Raw genomic sequence first — 23529 nt, 5'->3', positions numbered from 1 at the left:
TTTGGCTTGCATATTCTCCTCTGTCCTCTTTCATGCACGTGAAGGGAAAACTGGAAGCTTCTGTACCTGATTTTCAACAAAACAGAGTTACCTGTGAGATACAAACATAGGGAACTGTGGTTTGATGAAACTCTAGTTAGGAAGAGCAAATGAAGCAGCCATTCCTAATCCTTCTAATCTCCAACCTGGTTAGAGCACAACTTTCTGCATCCCTGAGCATTGGCCATGATGGCTGGGGCTGGTGGGGGTTGTAATTTCAAAGATCTCGAGGGAACCAAACTGGGGAAGACTGAATTAGAGTTTGAAGAAACTACAGTTTTCCAAGCTTGGGCATCAGGTAGAACTGTGGCTTGTTTAAAACCATAAATGGAAGCTTCTGATCTCCTTGTTGCAGGTATGAAAAGAGGACCCCTCCATGTTATCATTGCAATTTTTGCTAGTGATGTTGCAAGGTAGCAGGTCCAAAATGTGAACTCTCTCTCGTTCCGAAGGTCTGACCCATTTGACATCAGATCCACCCCTGTTTGAGCTGGATCGTACAATACCCTCTTCCTTCCCCACAACCCTCCCTGCCAATTTCCCCCCACTTTCCCCATGCCTCCCCCCCCCAAATGCCTTCCACTGAGACATGGTCTCTTTCACAAGGCTCCACAGACAGTTTCCTGTGAAGGAGTGACCTTATCGTGGAAAGCCACTTGCATATCACCATCACCAAATGATAGGAAAGACCATCATAAAAGAGAGTTGGGGGACACTGATTTGCAGAACATTTGCACTTGCAAATTATCTGCATTGATACAAAGGCACATGAGCACCCATAGAGCAATAAATAGTGGTAGGTTGGGGGTGGCTTGGTGAGGGTCCACAAATCCTTCTGATTGTGCTTCCTGAGGGGGTTGTCCTTATGCCCAACAGTTTCTGATCACAGATTTGGATGGCGGTCCCTGAATTCCACTGATTCTGCCCTGCATTACTCTGCTTTGACTAAAACACAGGTGTGGCACAAAAGAGGAGCCTCCCAGTTTGATAATGTATCAGATTCAGTGCTTAAATTCTGTTTTGTTTTTTTAATAGAATATTTATTAAGATTTTACAAAGACATAGGTTTACAAAATACAAAGAAAAAAAATATGAAAAAAAGAAATAAAAAACAAAGCATACAAAATACATGAAAAAGGAAAAAGAAAAATATAAAATACAAAAAACAAATAGATAAAAAGAATTAAAAACAAATCCATTTTTTATAACTTTAAACTCATTAGCTTGTTTCCTTGACCTCCTCACACCTCCCCTTTTTGTATTCCCCTTTACATAATCAAATCAGCAAATCCTTACCCTCTTTCGTTTATCTTAACTCTATATCTTAACATATTATAACTCTATATTTTCATCCATTATCAATTCATTTTTGCATATTCTTATTAACTTTGTTGCTAATGCCACTTATTTTCAGTCCAACATCATTTTAACATTCATTAATTTTACAGTGTTTCTGCAGATAGTCTTTAAATTTCTTCCAGTCTTCTTCCACCAACTCTTCTCCCAGGTCTCGGATTCTGCCAGTCATTTCCGCCAATTCCATATAGTCCATCACCTTCATCAGATTCAGTGCTTAAATTCTGGTGTCCAGAAAGATTGCAATGTGTGTGTGTTCATGCGCTTTGGGAAGTGAGGGGACTACCCAGTGGAGAACTACTCAGTGGAGGCTCATCCATAAGAGCAAAGGGTGTCCTGCCCCACCTGTCTGTCTTCTGTCATGGGCTGGCTGGATTCAGAGGAGTGGTGGGAGGCACCAATGGGGGGACCCCCGAGAGAAGAAGACACAGAGCCCAGGGATGGAATGGTGGGATGACAATGAGTGGTCAGAGGGAGACGAAGGAGAAGACTAGGAGGAAGAGGTGTTGGAAGCTGAAGAGGTAACAGAGTTTAGTGAGCAGGAAAAGGCTGCAGTAGGGAGCAGTCCAGAATCAGAGGCAGAAGTGAAGGTATGAAGAGGGCAGAGGAAAGACAGACAAGATGAAGGAGCCTCAGATTGCTTGGGAAAGGACTGAGGGAGGAGGAGACTTAGAGAACTATGAGAACACATTGTGTCATTGGGGCAAGAGCTACCGGGAAGAGTGGTTGTGCTCAATAGGCCTGGCCTTTTGAATAAAGAGTCATCTTCACTGACACTGTGTGAGTTATTACTAACGAGCTCGTAGCTCCCGCCCCTGGCATCTTACGTCCAACTGAGCCAAGGGGGCGGCACTGTCTGTCATCTTCCTCCTCCTTAGTCTCAGGGTTGCCATTTTCAGAACTCAGCAGGGAGGGAAAGGAGGCAAAACTAGAACAAGTTGTCTTCCCGTTATTAGCTCTGGCGCCACCTGCTGTTGGGCTCCCTGTCTTCCACCCTCCCAGTCCCAAAAGGCACCAGCCACTACTGGACTGGCATGATGCTAACCTGGGAAGACAGTGAATGAAATCTGCGTCTGTAGCAGACAACCAAGCATGTCTGCTGAAAACCCAGGAGGTTTTCTGTAAGGAGACGGCACCCCTGCAGGCCAGAAGCAAATAGCCAGTTGACAGGAGATGCATTGTCAGCAAATCTCTTCAGAAGCCCAGTTGAGTAAAAATAGCATCACCGAGTGTCCTTGGGTGGACAAGACATGTGTTGCATTGCATCCTGGCTGAAGGGCTGGGAAATGCGGCAGTTGGCTTGAGCAGATGGGAGTGTCAGCATTTATCGGATCCGGCCTGTTAGGGACGAAGGACTGGGCTCTGAAATCACACAATGGGTGGCAACGGGAAATATGTAAACATGCTTAGCTTCCACCTAATCAATGTGACTTATGCACTTTGCTGCAAATTGTGTGCTTTAACAAATTCTTTTGAGATCTTCGCTCTCCCTATGACCTGATGGGTGGACAGCCTGGAAGGGCTGGTACCTATAGACAGGGAAACAGAGATGGTGGATGGTCTGAAAGTTCAATATAGGTTGTGTGGCAGGTTCCTCACATTGAGTATCTAGGCCGCAGTTGGCAGCTTTAGAGGAGCAAGCTGAATTCTACTGGAACGCCTGTGGTGCTGGGAAATTGCAGTACCACCCACTGGCCATTTGTGGCAGCAGTGCTGTGGTGCTGTAGAAAACTGGGAGCGCTGCTTATCACGGGTTGTGCCAATAAAAAATAATAATAGATTAAATAGATAAGAGGGTAGTCTGGCTTGTGGAGAACAGCAGATCAGTCCAATCCATTTGGACTCACAGCTGTCCATGGAGGCGCAGGTCAATTCTGTATCCAGGGCAGCTGTCTACCAACTCCACCTGGTACGCAGGCTGGGACCCCACCTGCCCGCAGACTGTCTCGCCAAAGTGGTGCACGCTCTAGTTATCTCCCGCTTGGACTACTGCAATGCGCTCTATGTGGGGCTACCTTTGAAGGTGACCCGGAAACTACAACTAATCCAGAATGCGGCAGCTAGACTGGTGACTGGGGGTGGCCGCCGAGACCAAAGGAGAATTTGGAGGTGACGCCACAAGAAAGTTTGAAAGAAATTAAACCCCTATTCCAAATTGGCATATAGTGACATAAGCACCCCTATGATAGGCAGTAAAGCACTCAGGTCTTATTTATTTATATTATTTAATAATAAGTGGTTTACAGCCTTTATCATACAATAAAAAGTGTTTGCTTGATTCCTTAGTCTTTATGCCTTTTCATATGAAGTAACTTCAGCCTTACATCAGCAGATGCGGCTTGGGATGCTGTGAAGTACCAGGCAGATGCGAGCAGCACTGGGACAAATACCACAGCCCACCTTAAGTGGCTAACCACCTTGATTCTGCTCTCAGGCACCCTGCCAGCCTATATCTACTTTAGGGAGGGATGAGCAGAAGAGTGCTCACCCCCCAAATGAATTGGAGCCCACCCCCCCTCTGACCAGGGCAGGACCAGCATAGCAAACAACATTAGAAACATCTTCATTTTAGAACAGGGAATTCCAAAGCTCTCATGGGTATCAGTGTGCCCGCCAGTACCTTCTATGGTGCCTGTGAAAGTAAATATCCCATCAAAAATCCACAATGCATGAAAGACTGTTAGCTTTTCCTGTTTAGTTCCTATCTGCATTTGCTTGGGCTCTCCTACATACCTCCCATGGTAGCCATTTTGTGCTGTGCCACACCCCTACAGCAGCCATTTTGTGACTGGTGCCCTCAGTATTTTCTCAGAATTCAAGATGTGCCCACTGGCTCCAAAAAGTTGGTGACCCCTCATTTAGAAAGAAGGTAGATAGGCCCACTGGGTCTGTCTGTGCTTAAGAGCATGGGAGTTGATCCCTCCCTATGATCCAAGGGATAAAAAGATGATGCCAGGAAGGTCGAAATCATCCCGCCATTTGAGGCATTTTCCACGTTTGCCTGAAACATAGAAGGGGATCTGATTCATTCTGGGGACAACCAATCTTCTGCTCAGTCAACCCTAAGGACAACTGTTTATATGTAAGTGCTTTGGGGACCAGCAGCCACTACAGTCACCAGGAGGCTTCTCCCTTCCTCTGTCATATGAAGCCTCATTAAGAGGCAAATCTATGAACCAGGGTGTCTATCTATTCTCCTTCAAAGTGGTTGCATCTGTAGTTCCTTGTGGATTGCACAGCTTGCTCCATTTTAATTCTGATTAAATATTTAAACAACCTGCTCCTTGACTCAATGAGCGGTTTGTCTTCCTTGGCAGTTTGCCCAACCAGGGAACCAGGGACAGCCACCAAGGGTCTGATTTGCATCTCGCTGAATGCTAGTCTAAGCTTCCATGGAGCCAGTGGAGTAACAAGAAGGGCGAGGTGTCGATTGAGGCTGCAGGGCAAGGACTGGGGGAAGGGGAGCTTTCTATGAGAAATGAATGAAAGCTTCCTTGATAAGCTAAATCCAACCAGAGAGGAGATCAGCATTGTGAGAGGCTTCTTCCAGAAGGAAACAAATATTCATTCTCTTTTAGATGTGGTTCTTTCAGTTTTGGAGATCATAAATTAACACACACATGTTCTTAACTGGTTCCAGTTAAGGGCCTAAGAAGATCAGACCAAGACTCTCCTGTAAGCCACGGGCTATTGAATGCCTTCAGTACCTGCCTTCCTGAATGCGCATAGTGAATGGGCCTAGTTTCAGTTGCTTAGTGCCTGCAGGGTGCATTTTCCAGTTATTTATTTATTAATTACATTTATGTCCCAACGCCCCTCCAAGGAGCTCAAGGTGGCATACATAGTCTTCATTTCCTCTCCAAATTATGCTCACAACAGCCCCATGAGGTAGGTCAGACTGAGAGACACAATGTGTGTGCATTCTTACAACACTTATGTTCACGCCTTGTGCAGCTGCAGGCCAATCGGTGTTCCTGGGTGCGTAAATTAAGAACATATGCTCCTGGACCATCCACTGGGGCCTTCTGTGAGATTTCTCTTACCCCCCAAAAGGCGTCATGTAGAACTAACGCTGTGCCTGTTCTTTTCTTGGTAGAATTAAGGCTGCTTCAGGTGTGAAGATAATAGACATCCGAGTCAGTGATCCGGACCAGTGGGGAGTTCAACAAGACGTGGACAATGGGAGGACACAGACCACTGCCACCATTGTATGTGAGCACATCAATCCAAATGCAGAGAGCAGGTAAGAAATCCAAGCTGAGCTGCATGCAGCTGCCATTTCCAGTTAAAAGACAGTGGGGGGAAATTCAGATGCTTTTATTGATCTTTACCCTTGAATAGGAATCAATTTCTTTTTGTATTTCCAACATGAGCACAGCTTTCGAGTGTTGGAAAAATGTTCCAGGACTGGGGGCAACAAAGAGTCTTGTGGTGATGTCTTAAAGGCTAACAAATGTCTTATGGCATAGATGTTCATGGACTAGTGCCTGGGTAGTTTGTCCCAGTCATAGAAGTACAGCAGCATGGCTTGGATTCCCTTTTCTTGCCCATGGAGCTGTCTAGCAGGGCAAGGAGCTGACCGAGACAAGACTGCTGAAATATGCAGAGAAGGTGTTCTGTCTAGGAGCTGGGCACAAGGAGATGTTGCACCAGCAACAAGATAAGGATGTAATAGCTGGCCTGGCTGCTTCTCCAAAAGTCAGCCAGCAGTAAATCACACCATTCAAGTTGGAGTTAACTATTTAATAGCATCCCCTGGGTAGGGATAGATGACTCCTTCAATCTTGCTTTCCCTCATTTTCCCCGCTTTAAGCTGAGTTCTCTACATTTCAACATCAGTTTGCATTATTTTTAAAAATATATTAAAAAATCCTCATAAGAATTCACCTACAAATTTATACTAATATACACATCTTTGTATGCATTTTGCATTTTTGCACACACACACACCCGACATAATCCGTGGTTGTATGTTTCATGAGATAAGCATCATTACACACACTCTCATCTTGGTATCTGCATTTTTCTCCATATTATTTGGCTGGAGAACTGCATTGCAAAATCCAGAAAAGCGTGAGTTTCGAATGATGGCTGTGTTTCGATTCACACACTGTTTTGGAAAGATGCACCTTTAAATGGAAAGAGAATCAAATTTCTGCCCCCACCCCTACCTGTTGGACGAAAGGTCATTTTGAATCCTGACTCTGTCTTCTGCGGCATTGGACTGAATATCTTCCCCAACCCACCCTCCCTGATGTTGGAGGGCTGCAACTCTGGGGATGATGGAGTTGGCACCCAACACCATCTGGAAGGCAAAATTTAGCTGTCCCTTCCCTGGAGTATGGACTTTGACTGGAAACCTATATAAGGCACCATTTCTGATCCCTCTCAAATCATTCTTCTGCCCCTCTGCCTTGTCATTTGCCAACCACAGCTATGGGATGGAATAATGTTTTAAAAACAGCATCCCTATTGGAAAGCAAGCCTTGTGAGGAACGGTTGAGGCTAAATGGAGAAGACTGAGTAGTGATAGGAGAGCCCTATTCAAATATCTGAAGGGCTGTCACATGGAAGATGGGGAAAGCTTGTGCAAAAAGAGTTGTTAATTTGTCCCTGAGCTGGACGGTCAGAAGGGTTACTCAACACTAAGCGACAGGTTTAGATTTCCCCATTACTGCGGTTGTGACTTGCATTCTGTTTAAGAACTGCATGGTAGAAAAATCACATTAATAGAGAAATATTGAGGTTAAAGGAAGAATGAAATGTAATTTTCATCTGGAGGAGAAAAAAAAGTATTTTAATTGAAGCAGGGCTGTGTAAAACAGAGAGGTTAGCCTTAAACTTGGTGAGAATGTTGGAAGTTTGGGCTAATCCGTGAAATTATACCTGTCACAGTAACTTAGTTTTTATTAACACCATTTTCTGCTCCATGTCGAACTTCTAAATTATACAAAAGCAATGAATCTCAAGTTAATTAATACCCTGACCCTTTCTTTTGTGGGATTAGTTTTAATATTTTTTTTAGATTAATTAAAGTATGCAAATAGAAAACTCCAGAAGATCCATTCCAGATTTGCAAATATTGTTGCTCTACAAGTAAATATTTAACTTTGATCTTCCTTTTCATTTGGTGTTCCACCTTACCTTGCTGTTAGTTTAGTACTGCGATGGGAAACCACAAGTCTGGGGCCATATGTAGCCTTCAAGGCCTCTCTGCTTCGCCTTTGGGAATCTCCCCAGCCACTCCCCCCCCCCCCAGGACACAACTCTGCTTCACCAACTCTGCTTCACACCTTCCTTGACTGCAATGCACCCTTATAATGGCTGTTACAGCCCAGACTGGTGACAGAGGGTTGCCTGGAAGGGAATGTGGCTGGAAAAAGGTTGTTTATAAGTAAGAATTAGTTACCCCATAACAAAAAGAAAGATATTCTCCCATCTCCTCAAAGCCTTCATAGTAGGTCAGTATAGTCTGTGAATCTGCTACTCCTCTTTGCAATGTAAGAACCTGCTTTTAAGTTCTTGACCCCATAGCTTTCTAAAATTAATGTTGAAAAAGCCAGGTACCAGCATCCTACTTCTGGTAAGCCTCTGAGCATGTCAGGATAACTAATTGGCTTGGAAGAAGAGGCAATGTGTCAGAGATGGATTGCCTCCTGCCTCCAATCTTCATGGAGGGCAAAATAAAAGCATTTCTGATGTTTGATCCGCCCTTAATCCAAAGAGCTGGGGGGCAGGGAGTGTGTGTGTGTGTGTGTGTGTGTGTGTGTGTGTGTGTGTGTGTGAGAAGCCTATAGTTGTAAGCAGGCTGTGACCATTCCTTCGGAGAGTTTAGGGCAGGCCCTGGTCTGCACAAACACATTTTTTATTTTATAATTTATTGTTATATTATAATCTTATTTATTTACCAAAATGGAGTCATTTTGGACTCACAGCTGTCCATGGGAGTGCAGGTTAGTTCTGCGTCCAAGACAGCTGTGTATGAGCTCCAGCAGTTGCGATGGCTGACACCTTACCTGCCTGTGCACCGTCTCATCAGAGTGGTGTATGTTCTGGTTATCTCCCGCTTGGACTATTGCAATGTGCTTTTTGTGGGGCTGCCTTTGAAGGTGACTTGGGAACTACAACTAATCCAGAATGTGGCAGCTAGACTGGTGATTGGGCGCGGCTGCCGGGATCATCTACATTGACTCCCGGTACGTTTCCAAGCACAATTCAAAGTGTTGGTGCTGACCTTTAAAGACCTAAATGGCCTGAGCCCTGTATACCTGAAGGAGCGTCTCTACCCCAATCGTTTAGCCTGGACACTGAGGTCTAGTTCTGAGGGTCTTCTGGTGGTTCCCTCACTGCAAGGAGTGAAGTTACAGGGAACCAGGCTGAGGGTCTTCTTGGTAGTGGCACCCGCCCTGCGGAACACCCTCCCACCAGATATCAAGGAGATAAACAACTATACAACTTTTAGAAGACACCTGAAGGCAGCCCTGTATACAGAAGTTTTTAATGTTTGATGTTTTTATTGTGTTTTAAATATTTTGTTCAGAGCCACCTAGAGTGACTGGGGCACCCCTAACCCCCAAACCCAAACTAACCCGAAACCCTAAACCCCTAACACTAACTCTAACCTCCTAACCCCTAATTCCTAAGCCTAACCCCAGCCCTCAGGTTACAGCTGAGAGGGGCATGGTGCTATATCTGAGGGCGAGTCATGCCAAAGAGGGTGGTGGCTGGAAGAGTCTCCCTGCCCACTTCCTCTCTCCTCCTGCACCACCTAGGGATTTCAGAGAATTTCACCAGGAATGAAAATGAGAGCAAATTGCTGCAATCTGCACATCTGCCTGAGGTCAGAAATGATTATCATGTTTGTGAATATTGCAAGTCGATGTTTTCTTAGTCTGTGAACATTCATAAATAATTGCATTGTTTTCCCATGTTGTCTTAGGTGTTTCCTCTGGTATGCCCTGACGTTAATGTCGTAATTGAGGACATATTTAATTTCATTAGTTCTGGCCGCAGCGCATAGCAAGATGGATAATGTCAGTTGTAGTGCGAGCTGAACTGCAGTGGAACAGAAACACGGCTGGCTGCAATGTGCATAGAACGGGACAGAAATTGCTGCCTCCTTACATAGTGCCAATGGGACGCAGGTGGCGCTGTGGGTTAAACCACAGAGCCTAGGACTTGCCAATCAAAAGGTCTGTGGTTCTAATCCCCGCAATGGGGTGAGCTCCCGGTTCTCGGTCCCTGCTCCTGCCAACCTAGCAGTTCAAAAGCACATCAAAGTGCAAGTAGATAAATAGGTACCGCTCCAGCGGGAAGGTAAACAGCATTTCTGTGTGCTGCTCTGGTTCTCCAGAAGCGGCTTAGTCATTCTGGCCACATGACTGGAAGCTGTACGCTGGCTCCCTCGGCCAATAAAGCGAGATGAGTGCTGCAACCCCAGAGTCAGCCACGACTGGACCTAATTGTCAGGGGTCCCTTTACCTTTACCTTTTTACATAGTGCCAGGCTGAATCTAATGCAATAGGAAGACAGGAAGTTGCTTTGTACTGAGTCAGATCCCTGGTCCAACTGACTGCAAGCAGCTTTCCAGGGTTTCAGACAGGGGACACACCCAGCCTGACCTGGAGATGTTGGGGATTGAACCTGGAACCTTATTAGATGTTCTGCCACTGAGCTACAGCTCTTCCCCTAGTCAAAGAACGGCTACTGTGGCTCCGAATGCGCTCTTGTTTTCTCAATTTTGACCTTGCAACGGGGATTTCAGAACCCTAAATCGTGCCTGTTTGCAAACCACAACACACACTTATCAAGGAAGCCTTGAAATTATATGCACATTTGAAAGGAAAAGCACACTCTGCCGACCAACATTATCAAAGACTGGGATACCAGCATATGTAGTATGTGTCTGACTACTAAAGAGGTGAATTCATAAACGTATTCTGAACAATACAAAAAGCCAGAAAAAGGCTTTAATCTATGAATTGCAACAACCTTGGACAAAATGGATTTCTAATAGAATATAATGTAAACCGCCTGAGACATTGTGATAAGGAATTTAGTTTTTTTTAAAAACGGGGGGAGAGAAATATGTGACACGCTTTGCATGAAAGGTCTTAATTTAAAATATCTTAATGAGCACTCAATTTGCGTGAGCAAATTGAAGAACTTGAGATGAAAACCCGGTGATAAGGGATAATACTGTGGATGAGAGGAGGGGAAAGATTAGAAAAGTAAGCATATTTTAAAGGGGTTTGAAAAAGATAGCAAGAGCAGAGAAGAGACAGAGACTGGATTTATTAACCCACTCCCATTGGGCACTGTTGTTCGCCTGACTTTGGGTACAGTATATTTTATGGCCAGCAAGAACCGAAGAAAATATCTGTGGTTATGATCATGAGAGGAGAAAGGTGCTTAGGAAGTTAAGGGTACTCCACAGTCAACTTGGAGATCTGGATGAGAGCGCTTGATTCCCTGTCTTCATGCACACAGTTCCTCCAAAGTGTTTGATTGAAGCAAAACTTATTATGGCACACTTGTCTGTTGCAAAGCTAAACGTGTCTGGCAAAAGCACTAGTGGAAACTCACATTATTTTGCTGCTGCTGCTGCTGGCATCCATCTGTCTCAGGTGACAATGGAGATGAGTGCACCTTTGGGAGTGAATTCAAACTGTTGGAAGGTTGCAGTGCCTGCTGTGGCTGTAGAGACCGACATGTGGGAGAGACATGTTTTGTTGCAGCCGGGGCGGATGAAGGCATCTGGTTGTGCTGCTGCAGATGCACCATGGCGTTTCTTCTGTCTGTGCTCCTCCAAGTGGTTATTCCTCCCCTGGTCACTGCTATGATGCACAACCTGACTGCCTATCTTCAGGCACTGCAAGAGATTCCGACACAGTGGGGTCAAGGCTGTAGACATCAATGCAGAGATGGTCTGCCAATGGATGTGGTGCCTGAAGCCAGCTCCCTGTAAAGTATGTCCTTGGGGATCCTGCCACCTTTCATTCTGTGGGCATGACCCAAGTCAGCACAGACATCGCTGAGACAGGAGTGCAAACAGTCTGGGAATGTGGGCTTGGGAAAGCACATCCTTTTTGAAATTTTGTGATTCTATGGGGTACCTCCCTTCCATACTGTGGCTCCTGACAGTTGCCCCCCTAAGGCAGATCCCACTCTGAATTATTCAGGACTGGGATCCCAAGGATTAGGTGTAAAACAAATTTAAATAAGTGCAGATGAACAGGTGAGACTCTAGATAAGTGGCAACTGGGACTGGAATGTGCAGCTAGCTGGAAGCCTGCTTGCATTAATAGCGTCACAGGGAGCCATTGCAAATTCTGCTATTGTTTCCTCCTCGTTTCTTTGTCCCTGTTTTGTTTCTGAGACCATCTGAAGGCAAGTACCTGTGGGTGGCACAGCCTCTGTTGCCCAGCAACTTAAAGTACATAAAAGATTGCTATAGTAGCAGAATGGAAACCTTTTGTTCCTGGGGGCCACTTAAGGAGAAGCAAGAGAGAGAAGGCAATTTTCAGGATGAAAATGCAAGAGAAATATCGAGGCCTGTTCTCGAAAACACTGTGCTGAGCATAAGGAGATTATATCAGAGTCCTCTTTGTTGAATTTTGAAAATCAAATCAAATAGTTAAGTCACTTCGATCCACTGTGGTTTAAGACTTTGTGTGTTCTTAGAAAGGGAGTCTGGCCCGTGTAGAGAGGATGCTGGAATCGTAAGAATGTTATCAATAGAATCATTTGAGGGCTCGTCCAACCCAGTATTCTGTTTCCAACAGAGGACAGCAAGACATTCTGGAAACTGACAAACAAGTCAAGGAGGTCATGGCCTTCTCCTCTTGCTTCCCCTCAGCACCTGCTTCTTAGATGTATACTGCCCCTATGTATAGAGGCACCATGTGGCCATTATGGCTAGCAGGCATTGATACACCTGCCCTCTATCTCTTGGTCTAATTCAGTGATGGACCAATGGTGGCCCTCTCAGATGCTGTTACCCTCCAGTGCCCATCAGCCCCAGAAAACAAGGGCAGAGATAATGGGATTTGGAACCCCTGGACATCTGGAGAGTTGCAGATTCCATACTCCTGGTCTAATCCTAGTTAGTGGCTGCCACTCCCAGCTCTTGTGCTTTTTGAGCAAAAAACTATTTAAGGCTATGATATGAACATAACTGTTTATGTATCTATACCAGCAGCAACAGCCCACCCAGCCCATCCCACAAGGGTGGGAAAGCAATTAACCACCCTTGTTTCTATTAAAATCAACTCAACAGCCCTAAGAGTTTGACTCTTCCATTGTCTCCTGAGACAGATGGATGCCAAAAGCTATGGCTGGAGTGGGGAATTTCTGGCCCATGTGGTCAGTTTCCTCATACTGTCCTCAACTGCCCCATGCCTGATGCCACATGGCAAGTAAGGACAGCTCCAGAGGAAACATTGGTGCTTTGCAAGCCCTTACTATCAGTTGATGGTTGGTGCCCGCAAAGCACTGTGCTTTTGCCTGCATGTCAAATTTGGTCCGCAGGCAAAGGAAACAGTTCAGCTATGGTCATGGTGATATCAGGTGATCGACAGGTGGGCAACCCCTCCCACCCATCAAAGCTGCCCTGTAGGGGTGGGATGAGGATATTCCCCACCAGCTGGATCCAGTTACCCACCCTCACACTACTGCCATCACAGCCTCACCAAGCCCCTCCTAGAAACCTTCAAATGATTTAACACCTCTCTGAAATTATCACACTTTCAGCTTCTTCAGGCTTCCCCCCCTCCTCTCAATTTCAAGCTGAAAGTTTTTGTAAGGATTGGCTGAATTTATGGGTTCAGTTTATACATCTGACGTTAAAAGTGTCTCATCTATGAAAACGACACGTCTGCGTTTCTAGCGATGCGGCTGGAAGGAAGAGAGGAGATTTGAATCACAGAAGTTCCCTTTTCAGTGAAGGATTTGTATGGGGAAGTTTTGCGGCCTCCCTCCTGCCTGGAGACGTCAGACGGAGGCTCTCTTGACTCATAAAAGCCTCTGATATTTTGAAGGGGAAATAAATTGCTCTGTCTGGCAGTTCTGGGCAAGCCCCACGTCTCCCAAGTGCTTGTTTGAATCTGTATGTCTGCTGCATGCAGGTTGCTGAGGTCTTTTTCAGACTGAGAAGGAGCAGCTTGCTTAAGAGAAGCGAATCTGGTTCAGGCTGGCATTCATTCCACGTAATTCTCTCTATGAAACTTAATCAATCGCAGGAAAACTTCCTTCATTATTAATTTTAAAAATGTAATAATGTTTTTTGGGGAGCTGTGTTGAAGGTTCATGGAAATAGACAGCCTTAAATTACTTGCAGTGTGTGTGAGAGAGAAAGCAAGCAAGAGACATCATGAGCTGTGTGGTGTAATGGTTAGAGTCCAGTTACAGGCATCACATTAGTAAGGTTTCCAGTGCTGTGGAATGCCCACACCACTGAAATAATACAAGAGACCCCCTCCAAAAATAATAGATTGGCAAATTAAATTGCAGGAATTTGTGGAGATGGCTCAGTTGACTAGCAAACTCAGAGGAAACTCAAAGCAAAAATTTGCAGAAAAATGGGATGGTTATAGAAGATATGTTCAAAAATACAATAATAGTTTTGACTCTGTGCTAGCGTTCGAGTGATAAATGAAGTAAAAGGAGGTGGACAACAATTAAGGATTTATTATGTTTTCTGAATGCATTGGAAAATCTATATAGAAAGGTTTATTGTTTTGTGTACATTCAATTGTAAGATAAAACAGAAGTCAAAATTGAAGAAAAGATTTTGTAAGATAAAAGGGGGAAAATATTTATTTTCATTATTTTCATTATTATTTGTGTGTTTGTGCAGGTGTGTGTTTTGTATGGAATGTTTGGGAGGAAATAAGACGGTAAATAACAAACAAAATATTGATGTATGTAATTTTTATTTCTCAATTATATTTTGTGGTAGTATGGTTGTAATGTTTTTTGTAACATAAAATCATTCAATAAAAAATATTTTTTTAAAAAAGAAGAAATAATATGAGAGACCCCATCAGTATTGGCATCCTACTGGCTTTTGAAGATACACTTGAACTTCCTGATCTAATCAGTTTAATTGCTCTTTTAACTGCTTTAATGGTTATGCTTTTAAACAAGCTTGTTTTATTGTATATTTTGATTATGGATGTTTTTAACGTTTCGATGGAATTGTGTGTTTTAATTATGTGTGGCTTTTTTTATAATTGATTTTGTAGCCATAAACTGCTTCAAAAGCATTTTGGCATGTAAGCAAATAAAAAAAAACTTTGAGAAGCGGGAACTTGTCTAGAGGAGGGTGAAAGAACCTGGGGACCCAAGTCTTTGAGCTAAGGTTAAAGGAGTTGGATTATGTTTCTTAAGTAATTAGCAAGATGTATAGACTGCTTAATCAGCAAAAACCTGTCATTTACACAAAAAATTAAAATATACATAAGAAAAAGGACTGATAAAATCTAACTTTGAAAAAAACCCCAACACAAGTAGACATGAAATTTATCAAAAGATAGATAAAATCTGCAGTTTTAAAGGCAAATCTACGCAGTCAATTGTATGTCTGAGTTGGCTTGCCTAAGTACAGTGGTACATCAGGTTACATACGCTTCAGGTTACAGACTACGCTAACCCAGAAATATTGCTTCAGGTTAAGACCTTTGCTTCAGGAGGAGAACAGAAATTGTGCTCCGGCAGCGCGGCAGCAGCAGGAGGCCCCATTAGCTAAAGTGGTGCTTCAGGTTAAGAACAGTTTCAGGTTAAGTACGGACCTCCAGAACAAATTAAGTACTTAACCCGAGGTACCACTGTAAAGCTTTTTAATAGGCACCGAAAACAGCACCGCGAAGGCGTCTATCCATTATCAGTGCACAGGGGCTTACAGAGGTGCTGCCACACTAAAGGATCAATTCCTTGCATGTGTGGTGCAAATTACGTGGCACTTGTAAAAGTGCCAGTGCCACAGATCAAATCAGGCAACACTGACACGTTTTGGTATTCATGGCAGAAGGCACAACGTCAGTGGTCGTTCAACACATGGTGTGCCCATTGGGTTGTGGACTCCCTTGCACTGAAGGTTTTTAAAGTGGGGTTGGGTGGCCATTTGCAAGGGATTCTTTAGCTGAAATTCCTGCATTGCAGGGGGTTGAGCTAGATGAACTTTGGGGTCCCTTCCAACTCTATGGTTTGTTGATTCTATGACACGGAGCTTTTCTCTTAACCCCGCTCTGGCATCTAAATCAGCACCTCCCAAACCACAATGCTCCTCTCCCGAATTGGTCTCCAGACTCTCATCCTATTTCTCTCCTGCAATGAAGTCTCCACAGGGCTCATGACACCTGCAAATTATTTGTCTGTGTTTGGAAAGGGCCTCACTATTGAAACATAAGGCATTTTACGGGCTGAACTAACAAGGGAGAGTGATGAAGATGCACCTCACCTGAGGCTGGCCCTGAAGGGGTCTATGGTTTGAGAATGGGGTGTCAGAAGGAGCCTTGCTTTTGCCTGTGAAATGTTGAAGGCTGAGAAATAGAGTTTTGGAGCTGAAGGGTGACGAGATCTCAACAGCCTTGAGAATCGTATTCATTCTGGGTTAGGAACAATGAAATTATATGGCTGTCTCCTGCTGGGAATCTAATAGACAGGTAACCACAGGAAGCTTCTACTGACCAGCAAGCTCATAGACTTTCCCCTTTCTATGCTCCTATTTCAGCAGACTGACTGCCGATTCAATAAAATCTCCAGTGGAGACAGGTCATTGTGATTATTGAGTGGTGGTGTCTGAATAATTACAATGCAGCTCGACTTCCATAAGACCAACCTCCTCCTTGTGCAAACACACACTCCAAGTTGAGTCAGTACCATCCCCCTCCTCCCCCATGGAGGTTTATAACATTTTTGTTTAGCTTTGCTGTTGCACAGCTGTTTTGTTACAATGAGAAGGAGCGCTTGGAAGAAGTAATGAAGCCTTTGTGACTGGAAACGGAGGACTTGCCACCCTCTAGCAATGCAAAGCGCGCGCACACACACAGAGACACACTAGTGTTCCCTGGTGCGCCCAAACTGAAATGCACACCCAGATAATGTGCATGAGTGGACAGATAAAGACATACACGGACTGTGTTATGTTCTCACCCAGGGCCAGCAGGGGGATACTGTAGATAGTTATGCAAATAAAGAATCGAAAGTGATGTTCAGTGATTGGATAGTTTTAGAAAGTTGTTACAGTAACGTTGTACTGGAGCTCTATATAAGCAGGCTGACTGAACCCTTCAGTTCAGTTCTGTCCTGGCCTATGAATAAACAAGAGCTGTTGAAGAATCGCTGTATCGTCTGATATGTTCACCCATAACTTAACACTGGCGACGAGGATGGGATGGATGGACAACAGAGCACAGCCAGATGCAGCCACCCTCTGAGCAGAGCTGAATCCCTTAGCTTAACAACTTAACAGACTGCCTTGCCAGAGTGGTGTATGCTTTGGTTATCCGCCCCTTGGACTAGTGCAATGTGCTCTATGTGGAGTTACCGTTGAAGGTGACCCAGAAACTACAACTAATCCAGAATGAGGCAGCTAGGCTGGTGACTGGGAGTGGCCACCGAGACCACATAACACCGGTCTTGAAAGACCTACATTGGCTCCCAGTACGTTTCCAAGCACAATTCAAAGTGTTGGTGCTGACCTTTAAAGTCCTAAATGGCCTCGGTCCAGTATACCTGAAGGAGCGTCTCCACCCCCATCATTCTGCCCGGACACTAAGGTCCAGCGCCGAGGGCCTTCTGGCAGTTCCCTCACTGCGAGAAGAGGAGTTACAGGGAACCAGGCAGAAGGCCTTCTCGGTAGTGGCGCCTGCCCTGTGGAACACGCTCCCACCAGATGTCAAAGAGAACAACAACTACCAGACTTTTAGACGACATCTGAAGGCAGCCCTGTTTAGGGAAGCTTTTAATGCTTGATGTATTACTGTATTTTAATATTGTGTTGGAAACCGCCCAGAGTGGCTGGGGATGCCAGATGGGCGGTGTATAAATAATAAATTATTATTCTACAGTCAGATGTCATTAGTAAAACATGGAGGACTGCAGGATATTCCACTGGAAAGAGGGACTAGTCACATGGTCAGGAAGTGGATTCACAACTGGCACAAGGACCCGTTCTCTTACTATTTCTTACTGTTGGGATCACAGAATTGTAGAGTTGGAATGCAACCCCAAGAGTAATCTAACCCAGTGTCTTGCAATGCAGAAATCTCAGCTAAAGGATCCATGACAGATGGCCATCCAACCTCTGTTTAAAAACCTCCAAGGAAGGTGACTCCACAAGCTCCCGAGGAAGACCATTCCACTGTCCAACAGCTCTGAACTGTCAGAAAGTTCTTCCTGATGTTTAGTCAGAATCTCCTTTCTTGTAACTTAAAGCCATTGCTTCGAGTTTTACCCTCCAGAGCAAAAGAAAACAAGTTTCCTACGTCTTCCATTTGACAGCCCTTGAGAGATTTGAAGATGGCTATCATGGGTTCAGGCTAGGGAGGTGGGAGAAATTGGGTTTGATTTGCGTTTTGATGCGAGCCTACGTAATTCACACTTCCTGAAACAAGAAGCAAACTGGGTTGTAGCTAGCTTTCAAAATCTGCATTCCTCTGAATTTTGTGATGCAGTCTCCCACCCAAAGAAGTGCACAAAATTACATATTTTAGGAGAATGTTTGCACGCAGATGCATATATTAGTGAAAATAACATTCAAGGGTGCATTACATTAGATAAAGCACCATACAAAGATGTGTCTATTGGGAGAAATGTGTATTGAAAATCTTTGGGAAGACATTTTTTAAAAAGAAATTTGAAAACTGATGCAGAAACTTAAGATTGGAAAAATGAGGAAGTGAGAGAAACTAAAACAGATAAATTCATCTGCCCTTAACCATGGTAAGGAATGTTCTGAATCTGATAGATTGCTGTCAAAATGTGGTTTGTTGACTTGGATTAGTGCAATATTACTGGAATGACGTCTGACTTCTTAAAAGAGTCTGCTGGTAGACTAGGAGAGAGTTAAATGTCTCCGTGAAGTCCTGGGTGGGCAAAGCTGGCAGTCTGCACACTGTTTCAATCTGTTGTGATTTGACAGGTGCAATGTCGGTTTTGCTGGTGGACACAGTTTAATTTCAGGGTAGGATAGTCTGTAAAATTAAGGTTGTAAGAGCGTGTTGGTTGGTTGCAGGGGCAGAAGGGGATGAGAGGAATCCCTCCAGCTCATTTGGGTAAAGGCTGATGATGTTCTGCTCTGCTGTTGCTTGACGTGATGGAGGTGAGCCTTTGCTTCTCCTCTTGGCTATACAGAGGGCACTTCTTTGTCTGTAGGACTGAATGTAAGACCTTACTTTGCCATCATGCTCAGGCATGTCCAAAGTCCATTTTGGGGGGCCTAACCCAGTCGATTTAATCCGGCCCCTGTGGCAGTATATGTCCTGGGGTAAAATCCCCAAGAAAGCTCAACAACTTTGATGTTCACCTCATCAAATCTGGGCCTCTTTGAAAAAAGTTTGGGGACTCCAAGGGAAGGGTAGGGAATCTCAGGCCTGGGGGCCAAATGCAGTCCTCCAGCCTTCTCCGTCTAGCCCTCAGGACTCTCCCCAGACTCCACCCCCCCTCAGCCACAGCCCTTCCCTTCCTAGGCCACACCCTTCACCAGTCCTGTGGTGATTTCTTTCCATGTAGCTTTGTCCTAACAAGAGTTGAACAGAGTATGCCCTCCCCCAATTCAGTGCCCCTTGACAACACCCCCTCCCCACAATTCCATCCCTCCCCACCCACAGAACACCTTGGACGTGGCATCATTCTGGGCATGCAAAATGGTGGCAAAATGGCACTCACCCTCCCATTGGAGTCAAAACCTAGGATGGTGCTCCTGCCAGTTGTGCAGCTAAAGGCATTTGGTGCCAGCACTAGGAGACTGGATTTATTAATGGGCTACCACCTAATACTGTTGTTTGCTTGACTTCGGGGTATAATACAGCTTTTATGGTTGGCAAATCCAGAAGAAATAATAGTGGTTACGTGCATAAGGAGAGGAGACAGATGCTTAGGAAGTCAAGGGTACTCAACAGCCTGCTTGGAAATTTGGATGAGAGCGCTTGATTCCTTGTCTTCATGCACACAGTTCCCCCAAAGGCTTTCTGCAATGCTTATGTGAAGCAAAACTTATTACAGCACACTTTTCAATCGGAAAGCTAAATGAGTCCAGTGGAAATGCTAGTTGAAACTGGTGCGATAGTGTCATCAAACGCCAGAATCTGTTGCTGTTTGTTAGCCTCTGTGCTCCACTTGTGGGTTTTGTAGAAGCATCCAGGCAGCCCAGTGACCCCTTCAGTCGGTGGGAAGAGGGCTTGTCGTGTGGGCAAGGGCGCTTGAGCTTATGTTCTGCTTGTAGGCCTCACAGAAGCCTCTGATTGACCACTGTGAGAACAGAAAGCTGCTGGGTATGTTGAACTCAAGTTGCTTAGGGTTTTGTGGATTAACCCAAGAACCTTGAACCTGGCCTGGAAGGAAATGGTCAACCAGTGCCTCTCTCTCATCAGAGGAGTGAGATGCTGTCAGTAGCCTGATCCTGCGAGCATTCTGGCCACTGAATTCTGCAATAGTTTCAGCTCCCAGACCAGATACAAGGGCAGTCACACATGAAGTTTGTGCAGTAATCAAGCCTCCGCTTTACCTGCAGTTATGGCAGATAGGAGCACTAGACATCCTTGGCGAAACCACACGGGCGAAGTGCCCACAGCATGTGTCACGACCAGACAACCTGGCCAAAGGATCCTGGGAATTGTAGTTGGTTAAGGGTGCTGAGTGGCTACAATTCCCAGAGTTCTCTGGGAAGAGGGATAGACTGTTAAACCACCTTGGGAACTGTAGCTCTGGGAGTAGAGTAGGGGTCTCCTAAAAACTCTTGGCACCCTTAAGAAACTACAGTACCCAGGATTCTTTGGGGGGAAACTGTGACTGTTTAAAGTGGCACGATTATGCTTTAAATGTGAGGTCCAGATGTGGCCTTGCTCCAGGTTGGAGCGGCTCAAGTGAAGCAGATTAACTTGGGCTGTGGTTGCATGGGAAACTGTTTGGACAAAACCTTCTCCCTGTTTTTAGGGCTTCTGAACCACCCCTACTCTTCTTAAGAAAAGTCCTTCCTACAATCAGGGGGAAATTTGCAGCTGAGTACTGGACGTGATGGGTATCCATTATACCAAGTTCCCCCTCCTCTCCTTTTGAAAATAACAATAAAAACACGTATCCATAGGGAACAACCCCCAGTTGTATTCCACCAGGCTCGAATTGGGCTGCAAACGGGGGCTTTCTTTTTCTGTTTGCTGTTTTGTTTTGGAAGTGTGGGGCCTAATTATTTGCTAAAAGATTTGCGTTTACCATTTGACTTTTTAATTAGCTCCATGCAACATGGGGTTGGAAGGGCGAAGGTTTGAGAGGAGGGGCTGCTGGAAGTTTCATATGCAAATAGCAGCACTGGTGTAACAGCAGCAAGGCTTCTTAATTTCAAGCTAGGATAGTTTGCGTAATTAAGGCCTTTTAAAAATATGTATGTGTGCATATATGTATGCGTGTTTGTGTGTGAGTATTATACACACTCACATTCACACACACACACACAAACTCAGCAGGGAAGATGGAGGTGGGAAATAATTTGAAAGATTCCACCAGAACATTAATGTGTCACTAACTACATGTCTCCGCAGGGAACTCAACAGTTCTTTTATATATTGGTTTAAAGAGAATTGCTTTTTGTGAGTTGTTGTTTTACCGGAGTTGCAGAATGCGAGGGGGATTGTTTTTCACGTGTAACAGGCACATGGAGCTGACTCACAGCCCTGGTCCATCTCTACAGAGCTTGGCATAGTGGTTTGAGCAGTGTTCCCAACCAGGCTGCAACTCCCATCTGCCCCGGTCAGCACCTGGGAGTTGTAGCCCCAAACCTCTGGAGGGCACTAGGTTGGGAAAATCTGGGTTTGAGCAAGGGTAGCCAATATGGTGCTTTCCATGAGTTGCTTGACTACAATTCCTATCCCATCTGCTGGCTAGGGATGATGGGAGTGGGAATCCATTAACCTCTGGAGGGCGTTGTGTTGGCTACTCTTAGTTTAGAGTGCCTGGCAAGGAGCAGGAAGTCTCAGGTTCAAATCTCCCCTCTGCCAAGAAGCTCACCAGTTAACGTCAAGCCAGTCTTGCTTTCTCAGCCTAACATACTGTATTTTTCGCTCCATAAGATGCACATGACCATAAGACGCACCTAGTTTTTAGAGGGGGAATGCAAGAAAAAAAATATTCTTTAAAAGGAGCGCTGAGCAGAGTCTGTATGCATCCCAGGCTCTGCTCAGCGCTCCCTTTCAAGAATCGTGTGGAGCGTGTGTGTGGCGCTTGGGGGCTTTTCCCCCAAGGAGGGAGAAGGGCATCCCGTCAGTGACTGTGCGGCTTGTGAAAGGGAGCGCGGCTCTTGATGGCTTTTGCGGGAGGTGGGGAAGGGACAGAAGGGTTCTGAGGGTAAAGTGTTCTGAGGGTAGGGTGGAGGGAAAACCTTGTGCACCAGATATGAGCAAACTTCAAACCGGGAGCCTACTTTTGATCCAGGAACAATGCTCAGGTGCAAATTAATGGCTTGGCACGAAGGACTAAGAGTTAAGGAATGAGATGCTGCTGAGCACATGCTCAGCCCAGGGAATGGTGATCAGTACCAGGTTCAAGCCTTCCATACCATGACCCACTCCTGATTTCCCCCCAAGCTTTCTTTTTCAGCAACATAATTTTGCGGAAGGGAGAACATCTTTCAGCTGTTGCTATAGTTCAAAGCCAATGCTACAGGGTGGCCTAAGGGGAACAGCTACCAGGTCTGTTGTGCTGGGCTACAAATATCCTGTGCCTGGTACCAGCACGCCTCAATTCACCCTGCAAGATTCATGGTGGAACAGGGATTTAATCCTGCCGGATCTCCATAGTCTTAGTCTGATGCACTAACCACAACTGCATGTGTGGTTAACCTTTCTTGTCAATTGCTACATTCCCTTAGGGGTAATCACTGTGTGTGGAAAGCCAGCAGTGGGTGAGGCCAGACCCAAAAGTGAGTGAGGCCTCCTCTCTCTCTTTCTGACACCTCCTTCTCTCTTCTTTCCCTCTTTCGCTTCTTTGGCATTCCCCTGCTGGGGGAAGAGAGAGGTTGCCCTTGGCAGAAGTCTGAACTGATCACTTGCGATGAGATTTTGCATCAGTACCACTGAAAGAGGAGTCACTTCTGAAAGACACACACACACACACACACACAGAGAGAGAGAGAGAGAGAGAGAGAGAGAGAGAGAGAGAGAAAATGCAAATGCTCCACTCTGTTAGCTGATGCCGTGATAGGGCTGCACACTTCAGTTGGGTTTAATTGATATCTTGCAAATGAGTAATCTATTCCGAGTAATAAGTGAGTGCTGAAATTACTGCAGAAGGAGTTCTTAATAACAGGTGTTCTGACTCAAGAAATGAGACAAAATGAAAATGAGGGGTGTTTAGTATTTCCTCCCTTGGCATAAATGTTGCAATTGTGATCATGAGATGGATGTGGCAGGTTCTTGGGTGAATGGTTTGGGAGAAGGATCACCTTGAAATGTTCCTGGCAGACAAATCCTGCTTGAATTTGGACGCAATTCTTCTGAAGTGGTATTAGACTTGCCAGCCACCCCATTCCGCCTGGGACCCTGGCAGAGAGTAGGATGGCCGCTGACTCCAAGAATGGTGATCTTTCTGTTCAAGGGCCACATTACCCTATGAGCTAAAATCCCCAGATCTTTTTCACATGTATTGCTGTCAAGCCAGGTGCCCCCCCCCCCATACAGTATTTGTGCATCTGATTAGTCCTCTCTAAGTGTAGAATCTTATACTTGCTCCTATTGAAATTCATTTTGTTCGTTTTGGCCCAGTTTTCCAATCTCAGTATTACAAGGAAACATGAACGGAAAAGACAGACTCCTGCCCCAAGCAGTTTACAATCTAAATTATGCCCCTTTTTTCTCTTTTTATTAATTCTGGTATTGAAAATGGAGTGGGAGTTTCTCAATTACTATGAGATTAAAAATGGTG

General features: G+C 45.0%; 1 protein-coding gene across 2 annotated transcripts in view; it reads left to right on the top strand.

Annotated features, from left to right (window-relative positions):
- TMEM132B (transmembrane protein 132B) overlaps positions 1-23529 on the top strand; it is a 374994-nt gene that overhangs the window by 164368 nt on the left and 187097 nt on the right. For both annotated transcript variants that reach the window (XM_083717004.1, XM_083717005.1), the window contains one exon: positions 5492-5638. In XM_083717004.1, the coding sequence (XP_083573130.1) occupies positions 5492-5638 (147 nt within the window). The remainder of the gene's footprint in view (positions 1-5491; positions 5639-23529) is intronic.

Source organism: Podarcis gaigeae (genome assembly GCF_964106915.1).
Source record: "Podarcis gaigeae genome assembly, chromosome: 16".
Taxonomy (NCBI): domain Eukaryota; kingdom Metazoa; phylum Chordata; class Lepidosauria; order Squamata; family Lacertidae; genus Podarcis; species Podarcis gaigeae.
This window is presented reverse-complemented; position numbering and strand designations above follow the sequence as displayed.